The 16,205-nt window shown below is 37.5% G+C and overlaps 1 protein-coding gene across 8 annotated transcripts in view; it reads right to left on the bottom strand.

Moving 5' to 3' along the window:
• The window catches only part of EYA1 (EYA transcriptional coactivator and phosphatase 1), a 561,881-nt gene that overhangs the window by 301,004 nt on the left and 244,672 nt on the right, over positions 1-16,205 (bottom strand). For all 8 annotated transcript variants that reach the window (XM_079902475.1, XM_079902474.1, XM_079902481.1 and 5 more), the window contains one exon: positions 14,533-14,640. In XM_079902475.1, the coding sequence (XP_079758601.1) occupies positions 14,533-14,565 (33 nt within the window). In that variant the 5' untranslated portion in view covers positions 14,566-14,640. The remainder of the gene's footprint in view (positions 1-14,532; positions 14,641-16,205) is intronic.

The raw sequence follows: 16,205 nt of genomic DNA, 5'->3' as shown, positions 1-16,205 counted from the left end.
AAGACTGAAGCTGGGAACATTTTTTTTTTTTTTTAGATCCCAAAGTATATACATATAAGATAAATGAACCCCAAGTACGGTATTTTCAAGAATTTTTAAGAAATTCACTAAAAAACGCACATCAGGGGGCTTCCCTGTTGGCGCAGTGGTTGAGAGTCTGCCTGCCGATGCAGGGGACACGGGTTCGTGTCCCGGTCCGGGAAGATCCCACATGCCGCGGAGCGGCTGGGCCCGTGAGCCATGGCCGCTGAGCCTGCGCGTCCGGAGCCTGTGCTCCGCAACGGGAGAGGCCACAACACTGAGAGGCCCGCGTACCGGAAAAAAAACAAAAAAACCCGCACATCATTCTAAAATGTACATAAGGAATTACAGTTAGCTGTATGTGTAGTTAGTTACAAATATATCCTGGTTCCCAAAGTTCCATTAATCTCAACATGTAACTACATGTGCAAAAGTTTTAAAAAAAAATTTATCATGAGACTGGACATAATAGATTAATTATTCCCCCAACCTTATATTTGGGTCCCCTCTTTAAAAAAAATAAATTTATTTTAACTCAAATTAAGCCAGCATTACTTGGAGTTGAAGCAAAGAAAAAAATGTGTATATAGTATAATTAATAATAGATGGAAACAGTCTCAACAATGAGAAAAAAACTATAAAAATGGCTGAATATGATGCCTTCAGTCATATATCCCAAATCTGTGCTCAATATCACACACATTTCAGTAAAATGGAATTAAGGCTAATAAGATGATCATAGTTGTGAATTTTATTCTAATTTAACTGAAAATACTCATAGACTAATTTTTTTTTTAGATTTGGAACTACATATGGAAAGCGATTCATGTATATATAAAGAAACAAGAAAAGTTCAAAGACTGTTCAAAGCAAAACGAAGATTCGTCAGTACATTCCCTGCAGAAATTTATAAAAGTAGAATGCGTGAAAAAGCAGGCATTTATTAACTGGAGAAATCATTGTAGAATTCCTTTACTTCTGTAAAACTTTAGATGGGGGGAAATACGGTCTCAACATAGTTTTTTAAACCATCAAAATCTAAGCTTTGTGTTTTCTAAACATTTGACAATAAAGCCCTGTTATACTTTTCTTTCAAGGCTGCACATATTTTCAAAGGTTTTTATTACTTATTCAACAAGTTATTAGTTAGATTTTGCTTTTTAAGGTCAGATCTGTAACTATTGATCTGAACTTCTGTTAAAAAAGAAAGGAAAAAGAAAAGGGAAAAGAAAAGAATAGGAAGAAGTTTATTACTCTGAGTTAAATTATAACCATCTAAAGCTTATACTACTTAATCATGGGTCAATACGTAATTTTGTTAGATATTATAAAAAAATAAAGGAATAATTCCTATATTTTGGAACTCACAGAGGGCTTGAAAAATGGCAAGAAAGAGCAGAAGTATTTCTAATCTGTATGTGCTTTGTGTGAACCTTTCTGGAAAAATATAGCACATTTTCTTCAAAATTATATGTTAACCCCAAAGGAACACAGAGAGCATTATGCATTTTGCCTACTTGAATATGGAAAAACAACCTTGATCCTTATAGCCCTACTTCCTCTCTTTCATTAAGCACTAGGTAATAAATCATGGATTCACTAAATCTCAGTGGTGAAAGGGATTTTTGAGGTAATCCAGTTCTACCTTGTTCCCATGCACGAGTCTTCAACAGATTATCACCAAGTAGTAATGAGCTAAGGCTATATGTGTGACATGCTTAGAATAGCAGTGCTACATAGTAAGTGCTTAATAAACGTTATTTATTCTTTTTAGTAATAGGCACTGCATATCTCCAAGGACCTAAAGCTGATGCCTCCCAAGAAAATCAGCCCATTTCATCTTTTCCTGTAACTTGTAGTGTTTAAGGACTATCATTGGTTCAATGACTCAAAAATTACAATGTATGGAGAATTTAGCTACCAATGCAAACAACTTTTTTGGCAACAACTTAAAAGGACTCAGAACAAAATCTCAATTTAATATGTAATATTTTATAATATAAATGCAGAATACATTTACAATTTTAAAACTTTTCACTGAACTATAGGATTATAAACTTTATTTTTTCCAAATGCCCTTCATATTATACTATCTTTTCTCATTTTTCAAGGTAGGCGAGAACATTGTAAGATTTTCAAGCCTGGTCTTCCAAAATAATACCAGAATCTATTCAACTCTTATTGGCAGTATAGGTAAAAGCCACTATTTTCAGTTAAAATTGCAGCGGATCACCTTTGTCCCAACAAGTTAAGACAGACTTCAAAGGACTCTAATGCTCCAGGTAATGAAGAAGTTCACCATAGACTCATGGTCACGTATGAATTAGCCCAGTACTCTCCCTGCTGCCATTGCAGATGGTTCTGTGAATTACAGTCCCCATTCAATATCACAAATAGATCACACGTTCATTTGAAAATTTTTGGCAGCTCTATTGTTTTAAGATGGTAGCCTGACTCACAGTTTGAATTTAAAATATATAAATAAAGGGTGCGTCAATTTTGATTAAAATCAGCCACTGTATTTAAAAAACTACCCTAGGGCAGACAGAAAGATAACCTTTTTTTTTTTTTTTTTTTTTTTTGCGGTAGGCGGGCCTCTCACTGTTGTGGCTTCTCCCCTTGCGGAGCACAGGCTCCTGACGCGCAGGCTCAGCGGCCATGGCTCACGGGCCTAGCCGCTCCGCGGCATGTGGGATCTTCCCGGACCAGGGCACAAACCCGTGTCCCCTGCATCGGCAGGCGGACTCTCAACCACTGTGCCACCAGGGAAGCCCCAAAAGATAACTATTTTTAAAAAGACAAAATGAAATGCTAATTGATTAAATTAAAATATAGATCTGATTTTTAGTCCATAGTAAATGATGAGTCTATTTTTTTCCAAAATAATTTGGCATCTTAGCAAACAACTAATTCCAGTGTCTAATGTGAACTTTAATAAAAGTCAGCTCCATGGATGAAACTATTTTAAGTTGCCTGGGTTCCATTTTGCCACCAACAGTTTCCTATTTTGAGAATACAAGTGGTTAAATGCAGGCATAACTAACTAATTATGAACATTTTTCAGGGCATATAATTTCACACACCTGAAAACAAAATATTTTTGAAGTTTTTAAAGTTAACCCTCCCAGCCTACCAGATAAGGTCAGGTAAACGTATGTTTTTTAAATGTTTCAGAGAATCTTCGATGGACAAGTCCACTAAAAATCACTAACGTAAACACCAAGGTTAAAAAAGTAAAATGTGTATTTGATCATTATTTCCTATGCCAAGAAAATCTATTTCTTTTATTTAAATAGAAATTAGAAATGCAATTTTAAATAACATATCACTTTAATCATAAATAATCCAGCATTTATCTTTTCTTTCCTTGTAAAACATGACTGATATTAAGGTTAATATGTGGTTACCCAAAGCATAAAATTTTATTCTTGAAAAACATTCGAGATGGCTATCCTTTGAAAGAAATACAACAGCCTCATTAAAGAAATAAATAAGCATATACTATACACCTTGCCAAATGATGTTTGATATAATAAAACATTTGAGAATTTCTAGGCATCAAAATTAATTTCAATACATTTTAGGATTCCTAAAAGGAATTTTAGTTTATACAGTATTTAAGTAAAAACAAGAACTAGTGAACGAACAACCATCCATTTCAATATCTGCACAGCCCATTAGGAATTATCTCTTGTGTCCCCTTATATTATACCACACCATATTTCAAAATGAAAAAAATAATGAAATAAAATCAGTAATTAAAAAGAAAACTTCTCATTTTTCCTTTCTCTTATAAAAAGAAGGGAGAATTTTTGAAAAGGACACAGGATTATTTTTTTTAAACACTACCTGGAAGAAGACAGATGTATTTATTGTTTTCTGATAAACACATAACATGCGTACATATATTGCTTAATAAAGGCACACCTGTTCTCCTTTTGGTCCTCACAACAATTCTGAGATACACAGGACTGAAATATCCCATTTTAGAGATGAAGACCCTGGCTAGAAATGATCAGAGAGATTTGCACACACTCCAGCTAGAACTTCAGCCCCAGCCTCCAGCTGCCTGCCAAATCCATGCTCCCTCCTGTACCTCACAGGTATCCACTGACTTGAACTGATAAGAACATAAGCTCAGTTATTGCCTTATTGATGTGAGATGGGAGTATACGTTCATAGCCTTGCAAGAATCAAAATTTTTAAAACAAGACACTGTTAATCTGATTTATGTTAAGTTTGAATTTGGGAGCACTCACAAAGAAATTTCAAGAATTCCTTTGAAATATAAACATTAATTGAACTAGTTTAACCAAAAACAGCACTTTGGAAAGATTTCTTCAATGAATAAGATTTTTTTTTTTTTTTTTTTTTTTTTTTTGCGGTACGTGGGCCTCTCACTGTTGTGGCCTCTCCCGTTGTGGTGCACAGGCTCCGGACGCGCAGGCTCAACGGCCATGGCTCACGGGCCCAGCCGCTCCGCGGCATGTGGGATCTTTCCGGACCGGGGCACGAACCCGTGTCCCCTGCATTGGCAGGCAGACTCTCAACCACTGCACCACCAGGGAAGCCCATGAATAAGATTTATTTGCAAAAAGCACATGAAATTTTTGGTATGTGATTGTCAGGTTATTTTGCCCACCTACTTTCCTATATTCACATACAGTTAAAATGAATCTATATTGTTATTTTCTTTTATAATCCTATTTTCATAAAAGAACATATGTAAGAATTTACTTCATTCTCTGCTTAAATTATCAGAAATTTTCCATTAATGGAGGTCCAACTAATGAGGTTTCACAGCAGTGATGTTTGCTTTCAGTGGACCTCTACTTTCATGAAACCTAATAGAGCAGGAAAAGCTCTGAGCCTGATTCTGGTATGTTTCCAAAGATGCTTGGCTCCCTGGAGCCACGTGTAGCAAAGTGTCCAAACTAGCATATGTGAGTATTTCTCTCCTTTTACATAGCAATTATATTCATTCATTCATTCATTCAACCAAAGATTTTTTGCATCTACAATGTGCAAAATAGAGAGGGCTGAATGTCAGAGGGAGGGTGATTATTCCTCTCTCATATTCTCTGCCCTCAGAAAACTCACAGTCTAGAAGGCAAGCAGATTTGTAGATAAGTGTGGACAATTTAAGATAGAATAAAATATATGCTAATTAGAAGTTCAAAGCATTTATTGTGTGAAGAAGAAAAACTTCTGTTTGGGGGAACAGAAAAGATAAATAAATCGACATCTGGATGTCCCCAGGTTGCAAATGAAATGCAATAGGAAAAATTAGAGTTTTATTAATTATATTTATATAATATTTATATAACTACTGAGTAGAGATAACTTTAATGCAAAAATAGGTTGATGAGATCACTGTATTAGTTATCTACAGCTGTGTAACAAAATTACCCCAAAACTTAGCATCTCAAAATAACATGAATTTATTATCTCACACAATTTCTGAGAGTCAGAAATCTGGAAGCAGTTTATCTAAGTGTTACTGGATATCAGGGCTCTCATGAGGATGTACCTTAATTGTCTGCTGGGGCTGCTTCATCTGAAGGCTGGACTGAGGCTGGAGGATTCACCTCCAAGAAGACGCCCTCACATGGAGAGAGGAAGGAGAAGGCTTCAGAGCCTGGCACACAGGCCTCTCCACAGGCTGCTTGAATGTCCTCACAACATGGTAGCTGGCTTCCCCCCAGAGTGAGTGATCCAAGAGAGAGCAAGGAGGAAGCCACAGTGGCTTTCATGACCTAGTACCTACAGTGGCACACCACTTCTGCTCTCGTTTCTACTTATCAGAAGTGAGTGACTAAGTCCAGACCATACCCAAGGGGAGGGATTCATCTCAAGGAGTTCATCATCAAGAGACTCCATGTCTTAAAGGGAGGAGTACTGTAAACATATTTTTAGATCACTACAAACACATTCAGGAAGGTGATACAAAATGTAGGAGTGCTTCTTTATGGATTCCAAGCACCTTTTAAAATTAATCACAGAAACATAGTTGATATTACATATAAACAAAATTATATATGTACAGAAGAAATGTGGACATCAAAGAACCCTTATCACAACATCAGTGCCAATATAAAAATATCCTATGGGCTCTAGAAATAAAAATACTCATTGACTGAGGGATGAAGGAGATTGCAAAAGGAATGATCAGGAGACCTTAGCAATGTGAAGATGCGTCATATGAGGGTTCAAAGGCAATCCTGGAACTGTGGTATTGGATCATCAAACTGAGCACTTGATGGGTTTGCAAAGTTACTCCGTGTCCTGATGGGTCCTCCTGCCCATCCCTTGGCAACAAATACATATTTATTTTGTGATGCATAAACTTTATTAACTTTGATTATCCAGTACCATAGGAAAATGAATGGATTCACACTTTGTTAGAACCAGAAAAGAACTTCTCCTCAGTTCTTCATTTTATAAATGAAGAAAATGAGGCTCAAAGGGCAGAAATAAGTCAAATCCAGGATGATGGAGCAAGCCTGATAGAAATAAAATGAGAAACCTTGACGGAGGTGGGAGTGCAATGGTAGACTGACCTGCAAGTGCTAATGGGAACAAGGGTGGGGATCCTCCATTTATCTGCAGGCATTAATATCGGGGCTCTGTTCTGTATTGTCAATACTTTCACACCACAACACATGCCATAGAGATCTTCTAGCCTGTAAAGCCCAAAATATCTATCTGATCCTTTAAAGAAAACGTTTATTGTATTCTCACTACAGTGAAATGGCTTTCTCAGAGAAAGACAAATATTATATGATATCACTTATATGTGGAATCTAAAATATAGTACAGATGAACTCATTTACGAAACAGAAACAGACTCACAGACTTAGAAAACAAACTTATGGTCACCAAAGAGGAGGCAGGGAGGGATAAATTGGGAGTAGGGAATTAACAGATGCACACTACTGTATATAAAGCAAACAACAAGGATTTACTGTATAACACAGGGAACTATATTCAATATCCTGTTATAAACTATAATGGAATAGATATATACATAAAATGTATAACTGAATCACTTTTGCTGTACACCTGAAACTAACACAATATTGTAAATCAACTAGACTTCAATTTCTTAAAAAAGAAATCGATTTCTTATTCTAGCTCACACTTTTGGTAACTTTTCAACATCACAGCTCTAGACCAGAAAGTGGTTTTATTTTTCTTTTAAGTATTTAAGCTGCCCTTCCTACTTCCAAAACAAAACAAAACAAACACAGAGATCCCAAAGTCTGTGCCTTTGCCTCAGAAAGAGAGATGCAGATGCCATCACGGCTAGCTGCTCTGCTCATAGATCCGGTTCCAAGCACCATGGTCACTGAGCTCCCAGCCCCCTGCATGTTTAAGAGTGCAGGTCAGAAGAAGGTCAGAGGCAGTGAGTCTCAATGGTTAGAGCCCCTTTCTCCTTTTTTTCCAGCATCAGCCACAAGCAATTTTCATCCTTGTCACACTCTATTTGTTTGATGCATAGGGACCAAGTGAGCTATCCCAGGACACAAGATGCCGGTCACCTCAGATAAACAAACGTTTACAGAGTGCACGTAAAGGGCTTGACATTGTGTTTGGCTTAGAAATATAAACAAGTCACCATCCTGGCTCTGGAGCAATTTTCCTGTCTAGGTTTTATTCTTCACCTAAAATACCCAACTGGTAATACAGCCTGGTACCCAATTTGAACTTTAACAGTCAGTCTCTTCTAAACTCTCAGATCGCATTCCAACCTGGGCTCTTTTAATGGGCCCAAACCAGCCTTGCCCATGCAAAGGGAAGTACTGTCTTATTCCTTCCAGCATGGTCTGACATCCCAAGACATCATCTCACCTTAACCATGTGAATGTGGGTCCATTACAATTCAGTTAAGAAATAGTATCTCATCCCCCTAGTCAAATCCATTTTAATTAAATAACAATGAGCATTTTTAAAGCACTTACTATTTGTGTGCCTGGCATGGTGGAGATAAGATTAGTAACATCAACAAATGCTAAGACAGCATTTCCTGTATGTCAGGCACCATTCTAAGTACTCTCACACATATAACCTCATTCAATCGTCTCAGCCACCCTGTGACCTAAGTCATTACCATCATCCCCGTCTACAGACAAGGAAAATGGCCCCAGGGAGGCACACAGACGTGCCCAACATCACACAGCCAGTGAGTATCATAGCTCAAATCTGAACGCAGGGAGTCAGGCTCCAAAAACCGTGTTCTTATTCACTAGCTGTCGTTCATATGCTATTTCTAATCCTATAAGAAGGTACTCTTATCCCTTCTTTACAAATGAGGAGGAACTGAGGCTGAGAGAGGTTTAAAAACTTGACCAAGTGCAGGGCAAAGACTGAAGCAGATATGTCTGACACAAAGTGTCCTGCCCTTTCCAAAAAGATGCCCCACAGGGCTTGATACTAGTGGCCGTATATATTGCTTTATAGTTTACAAAGTGCTTTGGCATGGGATATCTTATTTCTTCGTCACAGAGACCCAGCAATATAGATCTAATTATCCGTAATTATAAAAACAAAATTGAGGCTTAGAAGTTAAAATAACTTTCCCAAGGTGACTTAGTCAGTAAGCTGTGGCTCAAAACTCGGTATTCTGATTCCAAGTCAAGGTTTTCTTCACTATGCCCAACTGCCTTCCATTTTCAAGTTAGCATCTATTTGCTGTGCACCCATCATAGCCAGTTTAGCCCCAGTTCTAGGCTTTACTGCCTGGGGCTGAAAATGCAAAGCACCGCTTCTGTCAGATCAAGTGAGAGAGAGAAACTAACTTATTAGGGATCCAACTTATAAGTGATAGTTGTAACAAAGAACTTACATCATCAGGAAAGAATTTTATATATATATATATTCACCAGTAGAAATTTCCATCAAAATGATTAGCATGTAGGTGATGGTACATCAAAGGCTAAATCTGTAAGATGATGTGATAGGACTAAAACTGTGGTTTCATACCAGTGCCTCCCTGAGTACAAACTGGGGGTTTCTTGAAGGTTCATGGTGGGCACCTATTGGATGGTCTGGGCATCCTTCTCTGGGCATCAGCTGCAGAATCATGACTCATGCAGCACCAAGCAGTCTTTCTTTCTGCATGGTGGATGGTTCAGTAACATGTAAACCATGGTCAGCAGGCAGCCAATGCTACACAAGGGGAGTACAAAAGCCAGTCTACAAAGAAAAAGAGGACTGAAAAACATATGCAGAGAAAAATGGAAAGAAAATTGCTTGAATTTCCTTTCTTAAGACTTTCCTTTTGTTTAAGTCTTTCTTAAGACTTTTCTTTTGTTTGCTTAAACCAGCTCATGGGAATTCCACTACTTGCAACCAAATAAACTAGAGTTATTTAAAGTGCTAAGGTGGAGGGAAGTGGGATGGGTAGGCAAACAGATAAGGTCTGAAGCCTCACATTCTTCTTGGGCTTTGTTATGGGTTGAATTGTATCCCCCCACCCCACCCCAGCCGAAAAAGACAGGTTGAAGCCCTAATCCTTGGTATCTGTGAATGTGACCTTATTTGGAAAAAGGGTCTCTGCAGATGCTATCAAGTTAAGATGAGGTCATTAGGTTGGTCCTTAAACCAATATAACTAATGTCCTTACAAGAAGAGGAGGAGAGACAGAGGTAAGGGGGAGAATGCCATGTGACAACACGGCAGAGATCAAAGCGCAGGAGCTGCAAGCCAAGGAATGCCAAGGATTGTTATAGAGGTCTGGAAGTTACGAAGCAGCAAGGAAGAATTCCTCAGCAGCTGTCAGAGGAAGCCCTGCCAACACCTTGATTTTGGACTTCTAGCCTCTGGAACCATGAGACAATAAACGTCTGTTGTGTTAAGCCACCCAGTTTATTGTACTTTGTTACAGCAGCCTGACGGAACTAATACAGGCTTCCAACAAGAAGCTCATGATTTTAAAAAGGAAACTGAAAACTACTGAATTCTATATTTTTTAATTTATCTAAAAATTTCACTTACGTAAAATATCTCACTCATGATAAAGGTGAATAAATGTAATCTTGACCTAATTTATAATTTCCCAGTTAATTTGACTTATACAGATGTAATGTACATATATATATATATATATATATATATATATACTACTTTTAGAAATCTCTGCTTAATAGTGTTCTTCTCTCTGTTCATAAAATATATATTTAACTTTACCATTTTGGTTAAAAGTCACTTTGCCTTTTTAGAATGTCCAAACATAGAAATAAGGTACATACATATTTCAGTTCATGGTTTTCTTGCAAAACCCAGCATCTCAGCAAAAACTGCTGTTAGCATTTCAAATTTACCATAATCTAAAGAAGATGCAGTTATGAGAATACAATGGAGTCCAAAGATATAATTATTCCAAAAAGCTCTAAAATATCACCATCTGAAATTTTTGTAATAAAAGTAAATTAACAATCTACCATTTATAATAAAAAGCTCCTTTAGAGTCTCAGGAGACCTGATTCCCTCGACAGCTAACAACATAAACAAACATATGTAGTGTTGGTGTTTATAATACTTGGCACTGGTATAATGGTTGCATTCAAAATTTTTTATTGTGGACTTGAAGGTGGCCAGATAACTTTTTATCCATGACCACACTTTTTTAGCGATATTTACAATAAAAGTGCATGAGAGGTGTATTGTACTTTTCAGTTATCAAAGAACTTTTAAATACATGACCCCACTTGACCTACAAAATTATAATTTTAAATAAGAGAAGGTAAATATTATCATCTCTGTTTTCTAGTTGAAGAGACTGATGCTTGGAAATCTACCCCAGATCATACAATTAGTAAAAATTAAAACCCAGTCTTCGTATTCCATATCTAAAACGTAGTTTTCATGATACCAGGATTCCATCCAAATCAGACACAAGGTTTAGGTAACTGCAGAGCTCACAGCTTCTAAGGAAAAGATAGTGATTTATTTTTTAATTCACTTTTTTAAAAAGAGTTCGTAAATGCTTTTCTTATCTTGACATAATTTCCCTGTAGAAATCCTCATAAACTAAAGAAACTGAAAGATGCAGCTATAGCCTGGCCCTTCGATGTCTGTGTTTCAGAGGTGTCTACCTCGGAGAGGCCAACCATGGACATACGGAGAGAGAATGGGGCCGTGCTTATCCAAATGGGACTCCTCAAGAGGGGATACTGGAGTGGCTAGAATTATCACCCAAATGATGTAAAGCCCCACAAATGTCCTCCTCTCCTTTTGGTCCTCATGAGGCAAGTTGAAGAGTCGACAAAACCTACAAAATCTCATGAGCTACTTCTTTCTAGATGCGGAAAACACACAAGCAGAAAATTCCAGAATAAGAAAGGTGGAATTTCTGATTTAAATGTTTTGCCCAGGACTGTATCTCTTTAGGATCAAAATGAGAAGCTACTTCACCTCTGCCCCTGGTGTCTGGTCACATGAAAGATGTATTTCCAAAGTGCCACTATGGTCAGGAGGCTACATCCTAGGAATATTGGGGGTACAGTATACTCTTGTGTTTATTCTGAATATATTGACTTTTTTAAGCAAAACTTTGAAAGATGAATGTGGCAAGTAAGGGACAGTGAGAGTCACGTTGGGAGGTACAAGAATTTCTGGTACCAAGTCTCCTTTTAATCCTTTAGTTTCCTTCAACAACGACAAAATAAACAGACAACTCAATTGAAAAATGGGCAGAAGACCTAAATAGACATTTCTTCAAAGATGACATACAGATGGACAACAGGCACATGAAAAGATGTTCAACATTGCTAATTATTAGAAAAATGTAAATCAAAACTACAATGCAGTACCACCCCACACTGGTCAGAATGGCCATCATTAAAAAATCTACAAACAATAAATGCTGGAGAGTGTGTGGAGAAAAGAGAACCCTCCTACATTGCTGGTGGGAATATAAGTTGGTACAGCCATTATGGAAAACAGTATAGAGGTTCCTCAGAAAACTAAAAATAGAGCTACCATATGATCCAGTACTCCCACTTCTGGGCAGATATCTGGAAAAGACAAAAACTCTAATTCGAAAAGATACATGCACCCCAAAGTTCACAGCAGCACTATTTACAGTAGCCAAGACACAGAAACAACCTAAATGTCCATTGACAGATGAATGGATAAAGGAGATGCGGTACGTATATACAGTGAAATACTACTCAGCCATAAAAAAGAACGAAATAATGCCACTTGCAGCAATGTGGATGGACCCAGAGATTATCACACTAAGTGAAGTAAGTCAGAAAGAGAAAGACAAATACCATATGATATCACTTATATGTGGAATTTAAAATATGACACAAATGAACCTATCTACGAAACAGAAACAGATTTACAGACATAGAGAACAAACTTGTGGTTGCCAACGGGGAGTGGAGGTGGGGGAGGGATGGATTGGGAGTTTGGGGCTAACTACTACATATAGAATGGATAAACAACAAGGTACTACTGTATAGCACAGGGAACTATATTCAATATCCTGGGATAAACCATAATGGAAAAGAATATAAAAAAGAGTGCATATATGCGTATAACTGAGTCACTTTGCTGTACAGCAGAAATTAACAGAACATTGTAAATCAACTATACTTCAATAAAAAAATAAATTTTAAAAACTCCTTCAGTTTCTTGAGTTACCTTACTGCTTTCAGCTAAGTTCTAGGCCCTCTTCCCATCTTAAGCCTGTTTCCGCACCTTCCTAAGAAAAGGCGAAACCTGAGAGCCAAAGAAAGTGAGCCTGGAGGAGCCCACCTGGGGCCCAACACATAGGGACCTCTGAAAAGACTGCTTGCCCTTCGTGGTTGAGTAGGCAGGGGCCAAAATGCCCGGAAACGGCTTCTCCAATGCCACACACTGTTTGCCCTTGAGAAACATCACTCCCTAGCTTTCTACTTCTGAGGCAGCCAAGTATCTTTCAAGAATAAAACTGCTTCACTCTTCACGTTTCAAAACACCTCCAAATGATATGGAATGAGATGGCCCAATAAACACCATTTTGTTAGGACAGGTACAAAAATTTTAATCATTCTATTCTTTACATGTTTTTTTCATTTGTCTCAAATCTTAGTTAATTTCTTAAGTTTTAAATGAGAACTGGCAGAATATCAAAACCTCAAAAGAAATATTATCTGCAGCATTTATTGGCAGAGATTGTTAAATCTGTTAAGGATTCGCCAACACTGCAACTTGCATGAATGTTGGGAGCAAAGTTACACACAAGGGGCAGAAAACAGTAAGTTATTCGTGCATTTATTTTTCACTTATTTTATAGGCACTCCGAAACTATTCTTCATATAATAAGAACATCCAATATCACAGGCCCATAACATAAGTTTAAAAGGCCAAACAAACAACTTAAACGTGTTAAGGGTGCTTTTCCTGTTTAGGGTGAAAGCTACACCATACAGAATGATCTCGAAATGCTTTATGTGAATTACCTCACAAGATGATTTAGAAGAGCGATGAAATACACTCTGTAATTGCATACAGTATGACTGCAGAAGCACCTTGATAGCACGTGACCCTTTGTTATTAAAATCCTAATCCATTAGCAGTTACTGCTTATTACATAACCACCAGAAGGTCTTGTAAAACACACATTTACAGGAACCACAATGTCATTACTAAAGATCACACTTCCGGTTTGTAATAATTCTATGGTGAACAAAGCTGAGCTACAAAACCACAGGTCTAAAAGCATCTTAACTGATGAGAGACCTTTAAAGGCAAAGTCACATAGTGCCACCCCAAATATTGCTATGGAAATTTTCCAAGGAAACAACTCTAACTTACTGAAATAGGCTTTTTAAAAATTAAAATCCGTTGACTTTTTTAAGTTCGAAACAAAGGCTATTTATAAGATGAACTCTTATTGGGAATATTTGTTTATGAGCCAAAGGAAACTTTTCTTCTTCCCGATACGAACTTGAGGAACATTTCTGAACCCTTTCTCTTGTGCTCACAAGATAAACAAACAAAATAAAACCTCAGGTTCTCCTTAATTTAAAGCCCACTCAAGAGTTTATCAAACTGTGAAACTACCACACCACCCACACATTTTATTTTATTTTGCTTTTTTATCACACATTTTAAAGATACACGCGCACACACACACGTATACATCAAAACAAATACACACAAAACAATCCAAACTTAGACATTAATTTCAAGTTTCACGAGACAAATCTATGTTTTCCCTGAGGCAAAGGAAAATGTAAGTCTAAAAATTTTGTTAAGTGTATTGGTATAATTAAGTAATACTAAAGGTTGGCTTTTTCCTCTAGACCTCTACTTTTGATAACTGATACCTTTAAAAAAAGATATAAATTAGGTTAGGCTGATGAAATAATGTACCACTTAATTCATAACTTTAAAAATCATTAAAAATTGGTACAGAGCTTTTGAGGAATTTCCAGACACTCAAGTTACAACAAAAATAGTAATTACGATTTTAAGAGTAATAACTCTTGCCTTAGGACTGACATTCTGTTTACTTACAGACTGTCCATTTATCCCCTGGGGGTCTTCCATTGAAGATTTCTTCTTCCGAATTATATATGGGCTATTAGCTACACACTTCTTCAAAGGGTTCCAACACTCCAGCACCTGTGATGAACAGAGCATCAAGCCGCCGTATTAATTGTGTGGCATGAAATTAAGAGCTGATCTCTACGTCTGTAGCTTTCTATTTACTAGCATGTATACACAAGTCAAGAATGCTTACCTTCACTGATTGAATCTTTAAAATAAATATTATGGGCTCACTGTTTATCACAATTTACATGAGCCAAATGTGGCCAAATTATAGCTCAGTGTGTCTGCTGTCAGCAGCTGCGGCCCAAGGAAAAAAAAGACTGAAGAGGGCAGATAGAGAGCTTTCTACACGCATTATTTTTGAGCCAACAGTCCAAGAGCCCCCTTTTTTTTTTTTTCTTTTTGAATTCGGTTTCTCCATGCTATCTATCAACGTCAGCTGTATCACAATGCCAAGAGGAAATACTCACAAAGAAATATGATTGTAGTCTGAGCAAGGATAAAAGAGAAAAATCTAGAGCTGAGTGTTTTACCCTCAGGGCAAGGATATTATTATACCATTTCTTAGCAAGTTTACTTTAGGTCACAGTTTCACAGTTGATCAATTCTGAACCTTCAGAGACTCAACACCTTCGAGAAGAGTGGGGTTTGGGCATGCTTCAAGACATGGACGATAAATGTAGTATTTTGAAATATAGTCTATGTTTAGCTATCTGCAAATAATAACAATATAGCCATCTAGCTACCCATTCTCATTTCCTAACTCTCAGAATTAATTTTCATACTGATGCTCAAATGAGGAACCAAAAGGAACTCCCAGTTTTTCTTGCTCGGTCTTAGCAACTAAGAAATTAATCTACACACCTCACATCAACTTCAACACAGATAAATAGACATGTAAATTTAACCCAAAAAAAATAGACACGATCTTAATATCACCCAAGGTAAAATTACAGAACAGAGAACATGTAGTAGTGTAAACTTTAGTATCACTTCTCGTACAGGTACTTAAACTTCTGCATGTCAGCATGGTAGGAAAAACACCGCCGTTGGAAGTCAAAAGGTCTGAATTCAGGTTCTGACTCCGTCACTAACTAGTTGAATGACCTCGGGCAAATAATTTTGGCTCCCTGAGCCTAAGTTTTATTATCTGTGAAATGGGAGATTTCAACTGGATGATATTATATATTTTAGATTTATAATTTAATGAAAGTATGCATTTACACACTAATTGTCAGGTAAAATATTCCAAGCATGGCTCATTTGGGATATAATTTTGAAATGCCAGAGTAATTCTCATTTATGATTTTTGTTCACAATTATCAATGCTGGAAAACATACGCCTTACCCGCCATTAACACAAAAGTGATGCTTCTTGGACAACATAAAACTCATAACTGGGCTTCCCTGGTGGCGCAGTGGTTGAGAATCTGCCTGCCAATGCAGGGGACATGGGTTCGAGCCCTGGTCTGGGAAGATCCCACATGCCGCGGAGCAACTAGGCCCGTGAGCCACAACTACTGAGCCTGCCTGTCTGGAGTCTGTGCTCCGCAACAAGAGAGGCCGTAAGAGTGAAAGGCCCGTGCACCGCGATGAAGAGTGGCCCCTGCTCTCTGCAACTAGAGAAAGTCCTCGCA

This window comes from Stenella coeruleoalba (genome assembly GCF_951394435.1).
Source record: "Stenella coeruleoalba genome assembly, chromosome: 17".
In the NCBI taxonomy this organism is placed as follows: Eukaryota; Metazoa; Chordata; class Mammalia; order Artiodactyla; family Delphinidae; genus Stenella; species Stenella coeruleoalba.
The sequence above is the reverse complement of the archived record's forward strand: the minus strand, read 5'-3'. Positions and strand labels throughout refer to the sequence as shown.